General features: G+C 41.2%; 3 protein-coding genes across 9 annotated transcripts in view; 2 read left to right on the top strand and 1 right to left on the bottom strand.

The window, feature by feature from the left end:
• Positions 1 to 21,367, bottom strand: part of LOC310765406 (complement factor H-related protein 5-like) — a 316,979-nt gene that overhangs the window by 234,259 nt on the left and 61,353 nt on the right. The gene's annotated exons all lie outside the window — the stretch shown is intronic.
• Positions 1 to 21,367, top strand: part of LOC310765395 (complement factor H-like) — a 100,426-nt gene that overhangs the window by 51,977 nt on the left and 27,082 nt on the right. For 4 of the 6 annotated variants that reach the window (XM_083620260.1, XM_083620259.1, XM_083620261.1 and 1 more), the window contains 3 exons: positions 5,573 to 5,755; positions 9,562 to 9,758; positions 11,392 to 11,886. In XM_083620260.1, coding sequence (XP_083476386.1) covers positions 5,573 to 5,755; positions 9,562 to 9,758; positions 11,392 to 11,394 — 383 coding nt within the window. In that variant the 3' untranslated portion in view covers positions 11,395 to 11,886. Of the gene's footprint in view, positions 1 to 5,572; positions 5,756 to 9,561; positions 9,759 to 11,391; positions 11,887 to 21,367 lie in introns of those variants that run through there. The other 2 variants (XM_083620263.1, XM_083620258.1) reach the window with 1 other exon arrangement.
• LOC310765396 (complement factor H-like) overlaps positions 14,531 to 21,367 on the top strand; it is a 28,626-nt gene continuing 21,789 nt past the window's right edge. Inside the window, exons 1-6 of one of the 2 annotated variants that reach the window (XM_083620265.1) lie at positions 14,531 to 14,771; positions 14,898 to 15,068; positions 16,170 to 16,358; positions 17,404 to 17,586; positions 18,966 to 19,178; positions 21,188 to 21,358. In XM_083620265.1, coding sequence (XP_083476391.1) covers positions 14,708 to 14,771; positions 14,898 to 15,068; positions 16,170 to 16,358; positions 17,404 to 17,586; positions 18,966 to 19,178; positions 21,188 to 21,358 — 991 coding nt within the window. In that variant the 5' untranslated portion in view covers positions 14,531 to 14,707. The remainder of the gene's footprint in view (positions 14,772 to 14,897; positions 15,069 to 16,169; positions 16,359 to 17,403; positions 17,587 to 18,965; positions 19,179 to 21,187; positions 21,359 to 21,367) is intronic. The other variant, XM_083620264.1, reaches the window with a different exon arrangement.

Below are 21,367 nucleotides of genomic sequence, written 5' to 3'. Positions count from 1 at the left end.
AATAATTGCAATAAGGGAACAAAAATGAACATGGTATGGGACGCCAGCAAAGCAGTGATGAGAGGTTTCTTTATCCAGCAGAACGCTTTGAAAAATAAGAACAGAGAGAAGAATAAGAAGGAAATATTAAAACAGATAACGGAGAATGAACAAAAATTGATAAAGAAACCAAATAATGAGAAGATATGACAGAGTATAAAGACCCTACAAACACAATTCGCAATGATGATAAATAAGGAAGTAGAAGGGAATATAAAAAGAATGAGACAAAGAAATTTTGAATTCGCAAATAAATCAGGAAAATGGCTGGCGTGGCAGATTAAGAAAAGAAAGGAACAGAACACAGTAAATAAAATCATTATTGATGGTACAGAAATAGAAAACCCGAAACAAATTAGAAAAGGATTCTTGGACTTCTATAGACAACTATATAAAAGCAAGGAAAAGAATAATATGAGAAAGATAGAAAGATTTTTAAAGGAAAAAGAAGTGCAGAAGATCCCGACGGAGAAAAAAGATTTTTTGAACGCCCCAATTGAAACAGAAGAAAAAAAGAGGTAATAAAGGAATTGAAAAAAGGGAAAGCTCCAGGACCAGATGGATTTACAGCTAGATATTATAAGGAAATGAGAAGCACCCTACTTGTACCATTGAAAGAAGTCATAAGCAACATATTAAAGAACTGTGAAATTCCGGAAACATGGAAAGAAGCCTTTATCACACTTATCCCAAAACAAGATTCGGATTTGACACAAGTCAAAAATTATAGGCCTATTTCGCTGTTGAACACTGAGTATAAAATTTTTGCGAGTATATTAGCAAAGAGAATGGAAAAGTATTGCAAGAATTTATACGTAAGGATCAAGCGGGTTTTCTTCCTGGCAGACAGATGAAAGATAAGAAACATAATAAATATATTGGAATATCTGAATGCCAGGAACGAAAAACAAGCTATTTTAATCTTTGTGGACACTGAAAAGGCCTTCGATAATATATCATGGAACTTTATGTTAAAAAATCTAGAGTATATGGAAGTGGGTAAGGAATTTTATAATGGGATAAAGACAATATATACAGAACAGAAAGCGAAGCTGATAGTAAATAACTATACTACAGAAGATATTAAAATAACCAAGGGTACAAGGCAGGGATGCCCACTGTTGCCACTATTATTCATTATGGTGCTGGAAGTTTTGCTAAAATCAGTAAGAAAAAATGAAGATATAAAAGGGGTGTCTATAGGGAAAAATGAATACAAAGTTAAAGCATTCACGGATGACTTGGTAATGACAGTAGAAGAACCAGTGGAAAGTATTGAAAGAATCTTAGAAGAAATAGAACAATTTGGTCGAGTTGCAGGATTCTATCTCAACAAAAAAAAGACGAAAATTATGGCTAAAAACATGAATCAAGAATTAATTGAGGAAATACAACAAAGGACAGAGATAGAAGTGGTGAACAAAGTGAAGTATTTAGGAATATGGTTAACCCCCAAGAACATTGATTTGTTTCAAAACAATTATTTACCTATGTGGAATCAAATAAAAAGGGATTTGGAGGTGTGGGGAAGACTGAAACTGTCCTTTTGGGGGAGAATATCTACGATAAAAATGAGTGTGCTACCAAAGATGTTATTCCTTTTCCAATCACTGCCGATAATCAAGGGGGCATCAATTTTTAAAGAATGGCAAAAAATAATTTCAAGATATATCTGGCAGGGTAAGAAGCCAAGGATTCAGTTTAAGTTATTAACAGATGCAAAAGAAAGAGGTGGCTTCGCCCTGCCAGATTTGAAATTATATTATGAAGCATCATGCCTCTGTTGGATAAAGGAATGGATTAATTTAGAGAATGGAGAGTTGTTAGATTTAGAAGGATTTGATAACAGATTTGGGTGGCATGCTTATCTATGGTATGAGAAGAAAAAAATTCACAAAGGTTTCGAAAACCACACCTTCCGAAGATGACTGATAGAGGTGTGGGAGAGGTATAAAAACTTGTTGGAACCTAGACTCCCCCATTGGATTTCACCATTAGAAGTGATGAGTGTGAAAAAAAATAATATGAGGGGGAGGTGGATAACATATGGAGAATTGGTAACAAGAGGGGGGGGGGAATGGAAAATGAAAACTTATGAAGAGGTGAAAGAATCTGTTTACGACTGGTTACATTACTTTCAGATTAATGAAATGTTTTAAAAAGATTGTAAAATGTGTGCGTATGAAGGTAAAGAATCAAAATTCCAAGTGGAGGCATTGAATAATGAGTATAAAAATCTGTGTAAAATGTGTAAAATGTTGCTGGTGTGGCATACAAAAGATGAAGAGGTAAAAGCAGTAATGATACATTGGGCAAGAGACTTTGGTTATAATATACAGTATGATGATTGGATGAAATTATGGAATGAAAGGTTAAAATTTACGGCATGTACTGCGTTGAAAGAAAATGTAATGAAAATGTTTTACAGATGGTATATAACGCCAGTTAAACTGGCCAAAATGTATAAAACATGCAATAAGTGTTGGAAATGTAAAGAAAAAGAAGGTACTTTCTATCATATGTTGTGGGAGTGTAAAAGGGTGAAAGACTTCTGGGAAATGATATACAATGAATTGAAAAAGATGTTGAAATATACGTTCGTTAAAAAACCAGAGGCCTTTCTATTAGGAATGGTAGGAAACGAAATTAATAAGAGAGACTGTAAACTGTTTCAATATGCAGTGACTGCCACAAGGATACTTCTGGCCCAAAGATGGAAACAGGAAGAAATTCCAACAGTGGAAGAATGGAGAAGGAAATTGACTGAATATGCAGAATTGGACAAATTGACTGGGAAGATTCGATATCAGAAAGTCCAAAAGTTTATCGAGGACTGGGGGAAATTTACAGAATATCTGAAAAATATATGTGATGTACAGACAACGCTTGTTGGTTTTGAAGAGACTCTGTGAGATAGTAAGAAATACTGCAAAAAATAGAGTAAGAGGAAAAGGAGTTGGGAAAGGCAATATCATGTTTAGAAATGCGTCAACAAATAGAAATTTTATGAAAGATTGACAGAGAAACTGAGGGAAATCAAAAATTGAAGAATGAGTGCAAAATAATTTGTTGATTGTATAAAATTTGTTTGGAAAATGAATAAAAATTATATATATATATAAAAGAATGGACCACCAGAATGAATTAAGTTTGTGACCAGAGTTACCACTGTATTCTAAAAGAGAGGAATATAACATCCTTCCTTTTAAAAATAAAGTTGTATGTTAAATTTTGCACTGTGCGGATTCTTGCATAGTCTTGGACTGTCATATATTCTTTACCTTCTGCTAATCTCTGGGCTATGAGGAATATACCAGAGGGAGTCAAGACTGAAGTGTATACCATGGGAAAACCAACAATCTTCATCTAGAATGGGCCTGATGGAGATTCCTATGGGATCACTCAGTAGTTGGAGGTGATAGTTTTCCTTCATTGACCAATCATCACGATTGTGACTGGGAAGAAATCCATGCAGACCAAATTGGTCTTCCGCAGCACAAGGTGGCTTGCAATGCTTATTTAAATCAATTTGAGCTATTTGCGATGTAATCATCTGTTTGTGGCACATGTTGATCTAGACTATGTCGATCTGTTTCCAGTCTCCCTCCCAGATGACTGTGATTCATAGCAAAGGATAGACTAGAAGTATTTTTGTCTTTCCCAGCACTAGTAGGCAGTGTCCCTTGAACTGTAATAAGTACAGAAGAACTGAGATATCTCAACCTTTCTTTAATAAATTCAAGTAGAATTTATAGTACTTGATGCATTCTCAAGACACACACGTGCCCTCTTGTTCTCTAGGAAATTGTTGAGTCAATTGTTCAGCTGGATTACTCAGCTCTAGATGACTGGGAGCTGCCTGTGTACCTTGAAGTATGCCATTTAAGGGGGTGAGAGTTGTGTTGTTATATGTGTTGTGGATCATTTAGACATTCGTTTCACCATTTGGCTAACCCTTATAACCTCATAAGTAAGAATAATATTAGGGTTTTTTACACCATCAATGCATAAGGTGCTTTAAAGCATAAGAGTGGGGGTGGAGGGGAGACAATGCAGAAAAATAAGAACAGGTCCGTTCCTGAAAGAGCTTACAAACTGAACTTTAGTAGATTGGAGAGGTAGGAACATAAGCACAATACTGGATGAGACTAAAGGTTCATCTACTGTGCTTTGCACAGTACCTAACAGGATGGCTTTGGAAAACCCACATGGAGGACAAAATCTGGACGGGGACAAGGCAAGAAAGAGAGAGAGGTGAATAGGTCATATTCAAATATGTCTGCCCAAAATGATGGGGTGCACCCTGCCTCATCCCATCCCACTTCAGACATTGCTAAGCAGAAAGCCAAATGCTTCATGGGAAAGGCGGTTTTAGAACCAGTGGAATTACCCAAATTCAACTGCAGCAAACTTAGTGCTTCAAGATGTTGATGGACTGTAACTCCCCTGACCATTGGCCAGTCTGTGACTGATTGGAGTTGTAGTCCGGCAACACCTAGATAGCATCACACTGGCTATCAAGTTGCATGTTTGGGGCAGGAGTTCCAGACATCACAGGCAGAAAGGAGAAAACTAACAGAGGTGTTTATGGAAGCACAAGATATTCAGGCACCAGCATTTTATAAACTTCTATGCTTCTGCAGAATCAATTTTTACAAATAGACACTTGCAAGATACTGAAAGAGATTTTCAAAAACAGCAGAATATGATAAATTTTGATAGTGAAGAGCTGAGCAAAATTCAGAGGACAACCACCGCCTCCTCCCAATGAGATCCATGTCAAAATAGGTTCTAGTTGTTTTAATGATTGGTCTGTTTGACCAACTAAGGAGGTGTTGATAGAATGTCAGCCACACTTGAAGAGACAATAGAAAGACAATTTGTTCACTGATTATTTCACCAAGCAGATATACATAGCTCAATAAAACGTATATTAAAACTTTCCCCCTTTTTAAATTACCGTATTTTTTGCCCCATAGGACGCACCTAGTTTTTTTTGGGGGGGGGGGAATAAAGAAAAACATTTTTATTTCCCCCCCAGGTGCGGAGCTGGGGCGGGTGAAGCCCGAGCTTCCCCCGACCCCAGCCCCCAGAACAGGCTGCTATCCGAAAGCCGTGGGAGCGCTGCGCGAAGCCCGAAGCTTGGGGCGTGCTGAGCTCAGCGTGCCCCAAGCTTCTGGGTGCAGGCAAGCTCTCTGCTAGCCGTGGGAGAGCTGCGTCTCCCACGCTAGTGGATAGCTTCCTGAAGCCTGGGGAGCGAGAGGGGTCGGTGCGCACCGACCCCCCTCGCTCTCCAGGCTTCAGCGAAAGCCTGCATTCGCCCCATAGGACGCACACATATTTCCCCTTCATTTTTGGAGGGGAAAAAGTGCGTCCTATAGGGCGAAAAATACGGTAAATCTTTGCATGATACTTTTCTTTTTTCCTGATGTAGATGCTGAATTATAGAAATGCTTGTGTGCACAGCCATATGTGTAATCCTAGTAAGTGCCATGTAATAGATTCCTTTTTCTGTTTCAATGCATCACCACAGATGCTGCAGGAAAATGTGGTCCTCCACCTCCTATTGAAAATGGAGAATTTCTGGGCCTGGCAAATTCAGAATATATGCCAGGGGCATATGTACAGTATAAGTGCCAAACTTTCTACAAACCACGAGGAATTCAATATGTACGATGTGTCAACGGGCATTGGACAGGTATACCAACATGCACAGGTACAGGAAATTTCTCTAAATCTTTGCTTTTTCTGTTTTATGGAAGGATATTCAATAAATTCAAAAACCTGTGACCTAGTGGCACCAGTGTGGTGTCAGCAGTTGGCATTGTTCTATATGTGTTTTTGCTTTACTACACACTTTTATTTTTTTTAAATGATATTTATTCAGAATTTCAAAAGTACAAGAAAAAGGACAAAAAATAAGAAAAAAAGAACAAATACATCACAACAAAATAAAAAGTAAAAAGCAAGAAAAAAGAAAAAAAAAGACAAATCCCATATTACATCTTTTCATTTGCTTATTTCTTTGACCTCCTCACACCTCCCTTTTTGTATTCTAACTTAATTCGTTGTTTCAGCAAATTCTTTCTGTCTTTCTCAATTCTTATTTAGATAGTCTTACCTATTAGTTAACTCAACAAATCCTTTCCATCTTTTGCCATATTCTGTTATTCAATTTACCTTGATTTATTTAACCTTGTCTTACCATAAAAAAACCTTAAAGTTCAAAATTTAAAACATATTTATACATAACTCCTTATATCCTTTCTACTAAAGCCAGATAATTCCATTCCAACATTTCCCCTAATATTTCATTAGTTTTACACTAATTCCAAAAATAAAAAGAAAATTTCCCTTTTATAGGCTCCCCCCCCCTAATTTTTATCCAACGTCCCTTCTTCCTGGTCTCGGGTTATGTCAGTCCTTACTGTCCATTCCATCCAGACCATCAACCTGGTGATCTTATGTCCGAGGCCCTTAAGTCTCTTCTATGCCTCTTCTGCAGATTTTCTTCTTGTTGTTTATACTTACACTTTTCCTTATCTTTTATTGGTTTCTTTCTTAATTTCTTCCCTTTCTCCTTGAGGAGTAGGTCTCTGGGGGATTCCAACCGATAGTTATATCCATCTTCCTTCATCAGACTAGCCCATTCCCCACAGTCCCACTCCCCGCCATCATCATTGTAATCCAAATAGTAACTATCCAAAAAATAGTTGTCAGCATGTTTCCAAGTCCCACCAAAGTTAAGAGCCTCCTTAACTCCAGGCTCTCCCAGGCCCACTCCAAATTCAATCTTCCAGAACAGCTGCTTATGCTCCTGCAAGGCTTCGGATCTCTCCATTTGTGTTGCTTGGGGTGCGATCGCAGCCTCCTCCATCTTCATCTGCCCTTGCACTTGCCCAGTCGAACCAGTTTCCTGAGTTGGTCGCTGTATAATTTCTATGTTTCCTGTTAGTCCATATTCACTGGCTACAGCAGTCATCAAGTCCAACTTCTCATTCATCAAATCCATCTTCTCATGCAACTGCTCCAGCAAAGCATTTGTCTTGCAAAAAGCAGACACCAAAACTTCCTCCCAACACATTTCTATTCAAGGTCAAACGACTGGTCCCACGATCCCAATCTCGCAGCTGTGAGGTCTCCAAGTAAACTGCAGCAACAAATTGACAAGCTCCCTCTAGGGGACACAATTTCTATTTGTATCCATCTTTTTGAAACATGTCCAACAAAAGAAAGTTACTTTCGATTTTCAAATACTTTGTTTCTTTAAAATGCAGAAGACAGCATTGAAGTCAATTTGGTTCTCTTTTTTAACTATCTGTCAAAATGCTCCACATACAATCAATGGACGTCTCCAGCAATTTCTGTCCTGACACCCCGTTCCCAGGTTTGAGATGATGGAAACTTATTTTCCTTTACTCCCTCTCCTGCAGGCTTAAACAATCAGATCCCCCCCCCCCACTTTTCACCTGCTTCCAAGGGGGTTTTATTAGTTAGAAATGCAGGAAATTCCAACCTTTAGAGCAACTTTCCAGGCTATTAGATTGTAAGGTTTTTGCTTCAGTCTATTTATAAAAAGCGGGAGGTGGACTTCCTGTTTTGAACCTTCCCGCTTCAGAGCCTAATTCAAGTATTTCTTGATCCAATTTTCCGTTTTTACTCACGGGTACTTGTTTAGAGTCCAATTGTCAACAGGAAAAAGTCAGCGCTCTCCGGCGATGGCTGTGCGGCTTCCCTCCGTGAAAGTAGCAATCAGTTCGCAGCACCGCGCTGCTCACCCCACTTCGCTCCGGAGCCCCAAAATGGGGTTCCCCGCAAGTAGGGGAGGCGCTCCTGGTGCTATGCCGAACCCCACGTTCCCAGGCTCCCTCCGCCTGGGATTTCTAGCGGGTCCCCACCTTTGCCGCTGTGGGAAGACCCAATTTCCACGGAGCCCATTCCCCCGATCGGAGGAACGCCGCCATTCACCGATGGCGCTAACCCAGAAGTCTTTAATACACACTTTTAGTTACCCTCCATCCCAGCTCCTCCCATGAACTACAGGTAGTTCTCTCATGAAGCAAAGTGAGCCACCCACCAAACTTTGGGTGCCTTTACTGATAATAGGCAGCCATGTGGGTCTTTCCCTTTGCAAGGTTTTCCTCTCAGACACTGACTTTCCACTTTCCTCACAGCAGTGAATTCAAATTCCCCTCAGTGCCTCTTCCGGCAAACAGCTGCGTCAACAAAGTATTAGATGGGCCTTAAGGTTAATCACATCTATAATGAGCCTTCAAACTTCACGTTGTAATGTTTTGGACAAAAATCAATAGTTTAAGAAGAACATTAACAATAACCACTTGTGGAGACCATATTGTTCTTTACCCCAGATAAGGCGAAGGGACAGGAGATATCTTACGGTTGTTGCATCTTCTGACAAAATTTGGGCCGTCATTACAGGCAACCCTCACATCTTGTTCTGCTGTTACTGAATGCCCTGATAGGCCTCAATAAAACATTCCTCCATGACTTGATCGGGGATGAGGGGGCTGACCTGCTATCTTCCTCTCCAGGAAGCCAATCCACCTGGGAGCCAGGGTTGAGTTGTTCCTGCTCTTGGGCCAGAGACACAAAACAGGGGTCCTGTTGGTGTACTGTTTGATCTGATATTCACCAGCCTCTCTGTTTAAGCTAGTGGAGATGATCTGGGGAGTTGTACTGGAGAATCCCCAAGCACTTCATAGAATCATAGAATCATAGAGTTGAAAGGGACCCCAAGGGTCATCTGGTCTAAGCCCTCCAATGCAGGAATCTCAGCTAAAGCATCCATGGCAGATGGCTATCCAACCTCTACTTAAAAACCTCAAGGAAGCAGAGTCTACAACCTCCCGAGGGAGGTGGAACAGCTATTACTGTCAGAAAGTTTTTGCTGGTGTTTAGTCAGAATCTCCTTTCTTGTAACTTGAAGCCATTGGTTTGAGCCAGAGCAGGAAAAAACCAGCTTGTTCCCTCTCCCATGTGACAGCCCTTGCGATATTTGTGCTTGGACACTTCATTTACATGCCGAGGCTGCATAGTCTGGACTGACTCAAGGACCTCATAGCTACCATGACAACAGCCACATACTCCTATATAAAGTATAATAATATTGGTATCAGACCCCAATTCAGAAAGCACCCAATTAAATGTGGACTGCTACTGATGGTTTCTTCACATTGGCTGAATCTCAACTCAGAAAATCTAAAGCTTGTGACTCCCAATTGGTTTTAATGGGGAAAATAGTCAAATTGCTATTTATTTATTTATTTATTTATTTATTTATTTATTTATTCATTTGACAGAAGCTTTACTTATTTTTCCTCAGAGGAGACCCACTGATGGGACCACATTATCAATCTCAATTTATTTCAGTCGGTTTGACTGAGTATGACTAACTTTGGACACAATCCAAAGGGTTGTTGGTTTTTGTTTTTCGTTTTAGTCAAGTGAATTCCTCGTTGTCAAATTAATCTCTTAGATGACATGATTTGTGCCTTTCTACAGTTCCTTGTACAGCAACCAAAGAAGATATGAATCAAAACAATATACAGCTGAGGTGGAAATCCGCTAATAAAATCTATTCCGCATCTGGAGACAAGACAGAGTTTGCCTGCAAAAGGGGCTTTCGGCCAGATCCATCCTCGCCTCCCTTCAGAGCCCAATGTAGAGAGGGCAGGTTGGACTACCCAAGATGTATACCTGTAGGTACATTGCAGTTAAAGCATAATAACAGAAAATTCAACACACATAGCTGTGATTTTTGTTAAGCTATAGAAAGCAATGTGCATTACAAAATAAATGTCTTTGAAATTTTCTTGGTCTACAGCATATTTTCAATTTTTATCCATCTATACCTGTTTTTCTCATCTCCTCCCAGAATTACTCTTCTTTGTTGTTCATCATCTCTTATTTTCTCCTCTCACCTTCCCTTTCTTTCACTGTTTTCTCCTTTCTCTCTCAAAATCCTAGGCAGAATTAAAATGAGAAAAAAGTAGTTCTGCTGCCACAAGTAAAGCCCAAATTAAGCCATGACACAATCTACTTTGGGTATGAAATGCCACAAGTGTGTAAGCGCTTCCTTACTCAGCCTTTAGAATAAATTCACCAGGACCATTTAAACTTCAGTGCTCCTAAGCATCAGAATCATCACATTGTGGAGTAAGCATCTCTTGTTGCTCTTTCACTCTGAATGAATGGATTCATAATATTCCCCAGGAGAGTTCCATAATTCACCCCCCCCCCAAAAAAAATCTCAGCTGGTATCATAAATACAGCAGCAGTGTGGTGTAGTAGTTAAGAGCAGTAGACTCATAATCTGGTGAACTGGGTTCGCGTCTCCGCTCCTCCACATGCAGCTGCTGGGTGACCTTGGGCTAGTCACACTTCTCTGAAGTCTCTCAGCCTCACTCACCTCACAGAGTGTTTGTTGTGGGGGAGGAAGGGAAAGGAGAATGTTAGCCTCTTTGAGAGTCCTTCGGGTAGTGATAAAGTGGGATATCAAATCCAAACTTCTCCTCCTCCTCCTCCTCTTCTTCTTCTTCTTCTTCTTCTTCTTCTTCTTCTTCTTCTTCTTTGCGGTGCAAGACTGAGTCTGTATTAGCACCTGATTTCTGAATGGTTTTTCAAGTCCCCGCGACGGGGTGAGCTCCCGTTTCTCAGTCTCTGCTCCTGCCAATCTAGCAGTTCAAAAGCATGTCAAAGTGCAAGTAGATAAATAGGTACCGCTCCAGCAGGAAGGTAAACGACGTTTCCATGCGCTGCTCTGGTTCGCCAGAAGTGGCTTAGTCATGCTGGCCACATGACCCAGAAAAACTGTCTGCAGACAAACGCCAGCTCCCTCGGCCTATAGAACAAGATGAGCACTCTAACCCCAGAGTCATCCACGACTGGTCTTAACTGTCAGGGGTCCTTTACCATTTTTTTAAAACTTGGGTTGAGTCCAACCCTTTAAATTGGTGTTAAAGTTTACCTATCAATATCAGAAATGTTTGCCTAACAAGGCATATTTTGTACATGTGGAATGTTATTTTTAATGCCATCACTCACGGAAAATGATGTTTGACCTTTTATTGTAACACAGATAATTGGGAAAGTAATAATGGCAGCAATGATTGTGCAATGGGGTTATCAGTATCTGTTGAGTGACTCTAGACCAAAAAAAATTGAAACCATCTTATAATTATTACATAGTGTTGCTTGCATATGGAACCAGTTTAATATAATAAAGTAATCGAAGACTCTTAGTAGGTATCTACACGAAGAATTATGTATGTATGTATGTATGTATGTATGTATGTAACCTTACATTTTCATTGCTTTCTTTCTATTTAACAGTGACAACAAAAGTAATTGGAAGAAGCATACAGAAGACATTTTTAACCAGCACCTGATCTTCAAAATTCATTGATGATTTATTTTTAATATTATCAAATCAAGCTACTTCTTCACAAACACCAATAGATTTCCCCATGGATTATATGCAGCTGCTCCCAAAGGATCATGGGCCTAAAATTGGAAGCCTACTTCCTTGAAGACACACTCGTAACATTTAAGGATTGATACAATGAGTATAGATGTAGGCCTGGTTCACTTACAATAAATTCTACTTTAAAGCATCGTGGAAAATGTTATAGGAAGGAAAGAAATACACCAGGAGACAATAACCCGAGAGTTTTGTATAAACATTTCCACCTCTGGACTTTTGAATTCTCAGTGAGGACCAGCAGCTGTAAATAATTCACTAGTTGTGTAAAACTGCAGTGAATTTTTGTAAGCTTGTAGGGCTATTATGTTCATTAAAAAATAAAAATAAAAGCACTTGTTTTAAAAGAATTATGTCCTTTGTTAGTATATAATAAAAACACATAGCATACAAATTATTGTTTTTTAATGTTCTAGTAGCAAGCTTACATACCTGTGGGAGGAAACCCCACTGAGTACATTGAAACTTACTTCAGGGTTAACGTTTATAGGTTAATTATAGATTGTAGTATTACAGAGGCGGATTTAGATCAGTGTGACTGGTTCTGCTGCGCTGGGCACTGAGCCTGGGGCATCACAGGGCATCGCAACTATGACATGGTGAATTGAACAGAACAGAAGGGGGGGTTGCTGAATTTGGGCCCCACATAGGACACTGCTGAAATCTGAAAGACCAAATTATGTCCCTGACTATTACTATTGCTTGTGAATATGCTCAGACAAGCGTATTGACCCTTTGGCATATTAACAGCCCCACAGATCGAGATATGTGGCTGCGTTGGTGGCTACTGGAATTTGGGAGTAAAGATCTGTTTCTTATGTCCTTAAATCCCAATATTAACAAACCATGAAAGTATCTGTCAAATCAGCCTTTCTAGTTCTGTTTTCCACAGTAAGCAATCATATACCTCTGGTACGCCCATAATGCAATAACATTATCTTGTGCATGTTCCCTAACTAGGGATAGATTTTGTTTCTTTTGCTTCTCTGTTTCCCAGTCTTAAGTCCTCTTGCTCCCTTTATATATTTTGCTGTTTTATAATTGAATAATAAATAATAATCAAAATGAAAACAACAACCCAATAACCAACCCCCCCCACATTTTAAAAGGGTATAGGACAGTGGTAGCAAACCTTTTGGAGACAGAGTGCCCAAACTGCAACCCAAAACCCACTAATTTATCGCAAAGTGCCAACACAGCAATTTAATATGACAAACCTAGACAGCATCTTGAAAAGCAGAGACATTAGCTTGCCGACAAAGGTCCGTATAGTTAAAGCTATGGTTTTCCCAGTAGTGATGTATGGAAGTGAGAGCTGGACCATTAAGAAGGCTGATCACTGAAGAATTGATGCTTTTCAATTATAGTGCTGGAGGAGACTCCAGCTGGAGGAGAGTCCCATGGACTGCAAGAAGATCAAACCTATCCATTCTGAAGGAAATCAGCCCTGAGTGCTCACTAGAAGGACAGATCCTGAAGCTGAGGCTCCAATACTTTGGCCACCTCATGAGAAGAGAAGACTCCCTGGAAAAGACCTGATGTTGGGAAAGATGGAGGGCACAAGGAGAAGGGGACGACAGAGGACGAGGTGGTTGGACAGTGTTCTCGAAGCTACCAGCATGAGTTTGACCAAACTGCGGGAGGCAGTGAAAGACAGGAGTGCCTGGCGTGCTCTGGTCCATGGGGTCACGAAGAGTCGGACATGACTAAACAACTAAACAACAACAATAATTAATATACCATTAAAAATGAGCTTTTGGGGGGGGGTTGCCTTCAGCTTTTGGGGTCATTGCCCAGAGTTTTTTTGGGGGTGTCAAGATTTACGGAGATTTTGCGGGGGCTTGGATCACTGTTGTTTTTTGGGGGTGTGGTGGAACACTCACATGCATTATAAATACTTCCTGTGGCACACGGAGCAGACACAACACATAGTCTCAACGATCGCAGGCAGCAACCAATGACACGAACTACAGCCGCTGACTATCTCCTGCTCGCTGCAAAAAATCCCACCAATCACTGGGGGGGAGAGGCAGGAAAACACCTGCTTGGCGGCCAATAAACTGTCTCTAAGCTGCTGTGGGAGCCGCACACTTGAGGGATCGGTTTACGCACGAGGAAATGTGGGGGGAAGTGGCTGCCCAATTTGAGAACCCCAAACAACTTTTGTCTCCCATTCTAATAGTATGCTGTATGCAGCCTTCAGTAATTTCACTTTCCCTTCAATCAATTCCATTCGAAACCAGTTTTTTTTAAAAAGCAAACAGATGGCAAATTATTACATCCGCATTGTTCCTGGGAATTTACTTGGCAGGAACTTGTTTTTTCTATGTGACCGTTTGTGCTTTGACTCCACTCAAGTGAGTGGGATAGATTAACCCTTTCTTCTTTCATGGAATAAAGCTCAATGCAACCTTTAATTATCCATATTATAGTTCCTTTAGAACGACCCATTGCCACCACTGCCTCCACTGTGTGCCCTGCAACATCTGGCACTGGCAGAGAAGTGGTGCCTGCCAGGCCATCTTAAGCATATTTGGCGCCGTGGTGCAAGGTGATGTTCTTGGCGCCTCTCCCCCTCCTCGCCCCCTGAGCTGGGCAGCTCAAGGCTCGCTTGCCACGCGGGCTTCCTCAGCAGTCCCGCTACTGCCACGGGGCAGGCAGGAGGGAGAAGGGCGCCATGTAATTTTGCGTGCCATCCCCCCCAATGGATAACTTGGCCCTTGTGCCTCCATTGCTGCCAATTTCAAGTGAAAGCGTGCCGATTTCAGGCAAGGTCTCACCCGAAATGGATGCAATCTCACCCCAAATTGGCTTCAGTGCTGGTGCTGCTTCTCTGCCACTGGTGGGGCTGAGCTGGCCCTTCCTAGTAGTGCACATTGCTGTTAGAGGACAGCTAAAAGGGCTTTCTCAGAAGTTTGCAACTTGGTAAGAAAGCTTTGTTGCTGTTCTGCCTAGCTGCCATCACCACACCAAGGGCTGTGCCAATGCAAATCTTTGGCAAGCACTCCTTGTTGGTTTCAAAGTTCATGTTCCCCATTCCAGTAATCCTTCCTCCTCTCACGGCACAGAGCCATGAACCACCAGTGATTTTTTTTTTGCAAGGACAGTCATTAGAAAAATTAGTTGTAGAAAGTGAGTATCCTGTGGTCCAGAGCAACAAGCAACGCTATGGAAAGCTGGCTGTTCTCCGTTCTTCCATTTCTTCTGTGGACATGCTGTACATCCCAAAATGGTGAGCCCACACTTTTTAATGTATGAAAAGCTCAACAGTATAATTAGCGGTAATGATTTTATTAATATATCAACTTGTAAATGCCCTCGCATCAGATGTCCAAGGAATAAACAAATATAATTGCAGTTTGTCTAGACCCACCTGACATTGATTTTGGGGAAATGATAAGTGATGAGAAGGCCAGGTACCTGGAGGGTGACAGAACACAATACAAGTGCAGCCCTGGATATGTCTTGGAAGGCACTGAATGGATAACGTGTCGTGGGCAAAAGTGGACACCTGCACCCAGGTGCTTGGGTAAGGAGGCATCTTGACTTTCAATATTGCAAACTCTAAATCAAAATGTGGGGTGTCCAACATAGCCTCTGGAAACTCATCTGCATGCAAAATTGCTTTCTCCATGTTTGAGGACTTAAACAGTCTGTCAAGAATTGGGCACTGCTGGCCTTCTGGATTGTTGTTGGACAGCAACTCCCATCATGATATGAGGTATAATTCAATAATATTTGAGGGATCACAGATCCCTCTTCTTTACACTGTATGGCTACTTTAATTCTGCTATTAATGGATTTGCATAATTGGGCAGAATGCTGTAATTTGAGGAAACTAGAGAATTCACATTCTGTATCAGAGTTATTTAGTGCAATAGCCAGATAGCCAGAGTTGCCATATTGTTTGAGAGTTGGACCAGATCTGAATTCACATCCTACCTCCAACATGGAATCAAGGTGTCACTTTGGGCCAGTTTGCATCTTGGAGCTCTTGTTCCTTTTCTCAAGACTGTGAGGGGAAAAAAGAAAAGAAGGGTCACAATCCAATGACATACAGGCCTGTAATCCTATACCCCATCCCAAAGATTAAGCCCATTGCACTGAATGGGAGTTACTTCTGAAGTGCATCTATAGGGTGGTGCTATTAAATACATCCCCATACATTTCAGTGGGTGGCAAGTTAGAGACTGTTTTTACTCCCATGTTGACCTTAATGGGTTTTTTCAGGACTTACCGTATTTTTCGCTCTATAACACACACCCGACCATAACACGCACATAGTTTTTAGAGGAGGAAAATCTGTAGGCATGCCACCCGTAGGCATTCCCTCCATAACACACACAGACATTTCCCCTTACTTTTTAGGAGGAAAAAAGTGAGTGTTATGGTGCAAAAAATACGGTAAATGGAAGTTGACAGAAACCACAATGAATGACTGAGTGGGTGCAGCAAATGAGTTTGTCCCTTTTGTGTTTCCTCATGTGTTTACATCCTTCTGTTTTGAACACATAAAGACAGCTACAGATATGAGGTATCCTTGCAGCACAAAGAGGGCAAATGGAATAGGACACACAGAGAAATGAGTCCCAGTGATAATCCCCGCCTCCCCTCCCTTTCTTTCTTTTAGCACCTTGTGGTATCACAAAACAACAGCTAGACGCAAAAGACCTGCTCCTGCCTGGGAAGCGAAGACGGTCCCAGGTGATTCAGCATAACCAGTTCCTGCAGTTCCTGTGCAAGGAAGGACATGTCATCACAGCTCCTTCAGTCAGGAAGTGCATCGATGGGCACATGGATTTGCCATCGTGTATCTCTGGTAAACATGCTGTTCATATTGAAAAATCCTCCGTGGTTATTTAAATGTTCAAATGGTCTATAACTACCTTGCTTTCCAGTTCAAAAGTGAACGCTTCCAGTGCTGTCTTTCTCATTGGTTCAGAGAGTCTCCAAACCATCTGAGGAGCTGCATGGCCCTAGTGTTTGTTCTCTGTTCAGTGGACATTAGCTTGTTTCTGCTAGAAATCTAGTTTTTATTCATATGACACTTGCACACAAGAAGCATGTTCATCTGGGACCAGAGGTGGTGTGGCCAGTTTCGCCACCTGAGGTGAAAAGGGAATGTGTAGTCCCCTGACCCCCCACTGCACTGCACTCCTAACTTCCGCTGCTGTCAAAATGCCCCCCTCTTGCAAACACAGCGAGAGCCATAGGTTTCCACAAGATATCACCACTTGTCTTCTCCACTCTAGGGTGAGGAAGGCAAGCAGCAGTGCTGTCTGCAAGAACTCAGCCAGAGTCAGGGCACTGCGCAAGGTGTTGCCACTAGTCTTTTCCAACCTTAGAGTGGAGAAGACGAAGGGCAACACCACGTCTTGAAATTCTTCCTTCAAAGCTTCATATTCTGAGGGAATCAATTTGCAGCCAAGAGCTGAATACCTTGGTTGCATTAGTTAGATGCCATGTTATTGTATCTGAGTTGGAACTGGCTTTTCCTCTGTTTCAAGTACAGTGGTACCTCAGGTTACAAACACTTCGGGTTACCGACTCCGCTAACCCGGAAGTAGTACCTCAGGTTCAGAACTTTACCTCAGGATGAGAACAGAAATTGCACAGTGGCGGCACGGCAGCAGCGGGAGGCCCCATTAGCTAAAGTGGTACCTCAGGTTAAGAACAGTTTCAGATTAAGAACAGACCTCCAGAATGAATTAAGTTTGTAATCCGAGGTACCACTGTATCCCAAGAGATAGAGAAATACTCTAGCTCAACATGCCTGATTTGAACAAAGGGATTTCAAAGTCTTTCATTTTTGACCTATGGTAACTATACTAAGTCCCTGTTCTTATCACTTTATTATTTACTAGAAATGGGAAAAAACTGTAGTCACACACCCACTATTGAGAATGGAGACATTATCACCTTATCACAGAAGCAATATGCATCTGGCTCTTCAGTAGAATTCAAATGCCAAAAATATTATGCCATGGAAGGAGAAAACAGAACTTTTTGTAACAATGGGAACTGGACAAAAGTGCCCATTTGTCTAGGTAAGAAATTTCACCCCTCTGTTTTGATAGAAATTCCATCTTCTGGCATGCACATAGGGTTGCTTCATTAATTTCTTTTATATGTGATATATTTGGGAAAGGTTCAAATAATTGTTTCTCCTTAATAAAGCACCACCATGAAGCATGTGAGATATGGAGAGAGACAATCCTAGTTCATATCTTGCCTTCAGGCATTATCTTTAGCATGCCAGTATCCTCTCAGCTTCAGTCCCCATTCTGTAAAATAGAGGTACTAATAATATGAAAATTAGTTGCTGTAACAATGTTTTCAAGCACAATTCGAAGTGTTGGTGTTGACCTTTAAAGTCCTAGACAGCCTCGGCCCAGTATACCTGAAGGAGCGTCTCAACCCCCATAGTTTAGCCCGGACACTGAGGTCCAGCTCTGAGGGCCTTCTGGTGGTTCCCTCACTGTGAGAAGCAAAGTTACAGGGAGAGGGCCTTCTTGGTAGTGGCACCTGCCCTGTGGACCGCCCTCCCATCTGATTCAAGGAAATGAACAGCTATCTGACTTTTAGAAAACATCTGAAGGCAGCCCTGTTTAGGGAACTTTTTTAATATCTGATGTTTTATCGTGTTTTTAATATTCTGTTGGGAGCCACCCAGAGTGGCTGGGGGAACCCAGCTGGATGGGTGGGGTATAAATATTAAATTGTTGTTGTTATCTATTTGAAGTACTTTGGAAACTTAACAAGCACGGTGTCTGTGATTGGGAGAACCTGTGGCCTTCCAGATGTTGTTTGACTCCAACTCCCATCATCTCTAGTCAACACGGTCAAGGATGATGGGAGTTGTAGTCCAACAATATCTGGAGGGCCACAGCTTTCCCATCCTTGCACTATATGAATGCCAAAAACGAGTTCATCCTTTGGAAAATAATTCCATTACTAAACCACTTACGTGGTGTTGTAGTACCAGTGATAGGAGGTCTTAGTGCTGTTTCCTGACCAGTAAGACTTCTTAGCAATGATACTGCAAAGAGGCACCTTAGCAGAAGCAGAAGAGGAGTTTTACTTGGCCAGGCCTGGTAGACTACTTGCAATGGCCTGGCAGAACAGATTCTGCCTGCAGGCCACAGGTTCTCACATGACTTTAATGATTATTCTGGAAATGCTGTTTGCTGTGTGTGTGTGTGTGTGTGTGTGTGTGTGTGTGAGAGAGAGAGAGAGAGAGAGAGAGAGAGAGAGAGAGAGAGAGAATTTGTTGCTTTTTCCAAATGCAATGGTATGTCAAAAAAATTGACTTGTGTTCCCAAGACTGATGTATATAAAATCTTCCTTTTTGTTTAAGTTTTCCAATATGGCAAATACATACTCTGGTTGCCTTCATGAACAAAATCGATTTTCATTCTCATCACAGAGCCCTGTGCAATCTCATTGGCTGAAATGGAAAGAAAGAAAGTTGAGGTGGTTGGGCAATCGGATGAGCTTCATTTTCAAAACTTGTATGTACAACGTGGTACTTCTGTTGAGCTTGCCTGTAAACCAGGACATGCTCCTGCAGCAAATTATTCCCCGTCTGCTTTTGTAATCCGGTGCAATGGAGAAGCAATTGTGTATCCTGAATGTGAAGGTAATTCAATATGGCATAATTTTTAAAATAACAAAATTTATATACTGCTTGAAGAATCTCAATAATCACTGGTTAAAGAATACACCAAGTTCTCATTGGGCTGTTTTGTGTTATGTTTGCTCCCTTAGTTTGTTCTTCTAATTTTTTTTTTCCTGCTTCTGAAAATGTTCTGTTCTGTTGCCCTGCAATGGTTATGTGGGCTTCATAACTCAATCCCTGAAATTAAAATCAGCATGCATGATGACCAGGGGTTTCTCTTTCCAACTTCTTCAGAACTCATGTCTTCAGTGAAACCTTTGTCTGAACTCCACACCCCTCATCCCTCGTTGAAACAATGAGCACATAATAGGAGCATTTTCTCATATTCCTCTCCAGTGACACTTGTCTCTCCCATTCCACTTCTTCCTTGTGTCATTGCTATCTTTGCCTTTCTTCTTTCTATCCTGTGCCCCTATTGAAATTTAGATTGTAGGATTTGTCTTTTTTGCCCTGATACTACTAGATAAATAGATTGGCTTAAAACAACAGCTACAACTCTTCATATACAGAGAGAAAGCAGCGCTTCTAATCCAGGTGGTTTTGCCACTTGTTTTTCTGTTTCCATGTCACATGTTTACTTCATTGTTTTTTTAAATAGAAATTACATGTAACCCTCCAGAGGTGGCTCATGGCACTTTTAGACCTCGAAGGAATATATATCATGGTGAGGATCTAATTCAAATTCAGTGTGACAGTGGATTTCATCTAGCTGATGGACAAAATATAGCAGAATGCACAAGGAATGGATGTTCACCTCTACCACAGCTTGTAGAGACAGTGTTTTTGGAAAGGTCATTTTTGTTCTCACCAAGGCTAATGAATGGCCAAATACTGGATTTGTGGCCAGGCAGAGAAGCAATCCAGTGTAGAGCAAGGCATTTTCACGCATCCAAAATCCTTAGGCAATGAGGGCAAGCACAATTCCAGCAGGAGAGGAGAGGCCATGGCTCACTTCCTTTGTTGTGCTTCTATGACATAGGGATTCACTTTTTGAGGAAACGAGTCGCGATGCTCAAGGGAAATGCTCAGGATGATAGGGAGGCAGTGCCATCACTGCCAGTTAGAGAAGAAAGGGGAAGGTCAAGGCAGTGAGGAGCTCAGCACAGTGCAGTGGCAGTGGCAGTGCTGGACTCACTCTGCCACTGCACCTGTCACACAACTCCCCACTGCCCTGCCCCCCACTCTTGGTAGTTGGCAGCAATGTATGATATTGGGTAGCCCAGGTGAGCAGTGCCAAACCACCCACACCAGCCGACCAGCCACAACTGTGTGTGTGTGTGTGAATACACACACACACACACACACACACACACACACACACACAGTGACAAATTGTCAGTAAATGTTGGCTAACATATACACATTTTTGCAAAGCCATTTCCCTCTACATTATGCATTTTTGTATGCTATTTTCCAAATATGTATGTATTTTAATCCACACAGTACCCTAGCATATGCACCTTTCTACACATCAGTTGGCCAGAGAACTGCATTGCAAAATTCAGAGCAGTGAGAATTTCAAAGGATGTCTGTGTTTTGGTTTCTTTTTTTTTTTTGCGAAGGCAAATAACATTCACGTTCAAATACAGATTCAGCTTCAAATATTGATAGGATCAATTCATATTTAAGCAGCTAGGAAAGGTTGTTAAAAGAGAAAAAAGTGGTGTGTCACTGTGACGCCTAAAGATTCTTTCAACACCTAGGAAACATATGGAAGCTGTTGAGAATATTTTATGTCACTGGGCTTGAATCTAGTTCACTCCTGAATGAGAATTATGACTTCAGTTCTGCATTTATCCTGCTCTCATGCATGATTACGTGACTCCTTCTGAGTTCTGGCACCTTAGAAATGGGAATACAGTGAATTGTTCATAGAAGGAACTTTTTAGAAACATTGAATTACATTTCTTTTTGTTACAAGTTAACACCTCATTTCCTAATATGGAAATTTTGTTTGTATTTTGCAATAGAAATTACTTGCCAAAAAGAAAACATTGATCATGGATATATACTAAACCCAAAGAAACTTTACAAAGAGGGGGACCAACTGCGCTTCTCATGTTCTAATGGGTACAAGCATGCTGAGAGATCGGATGCTACATGCACTCGGAATGGGTGGAGTTCAAGAATTGCGTGTATAGGTTTGTATG

This window comes from Podarcis filfolensis (genome assembly GCF_964270895.1).
Source record: "Podarcis filfolensis genome assembly, chromosome: 6".
NCBI lineage: Eukaryota > Metazoa > Chordata > Lepidosauria > Squamata > Lacertidae > Podarcis > Podarcis filfolensis.
The sequence above is the reverse complement of the archived record's forward strand: the minus strand, read 5'-3'. Positions and strand labels throughout refer to the sequence as shown.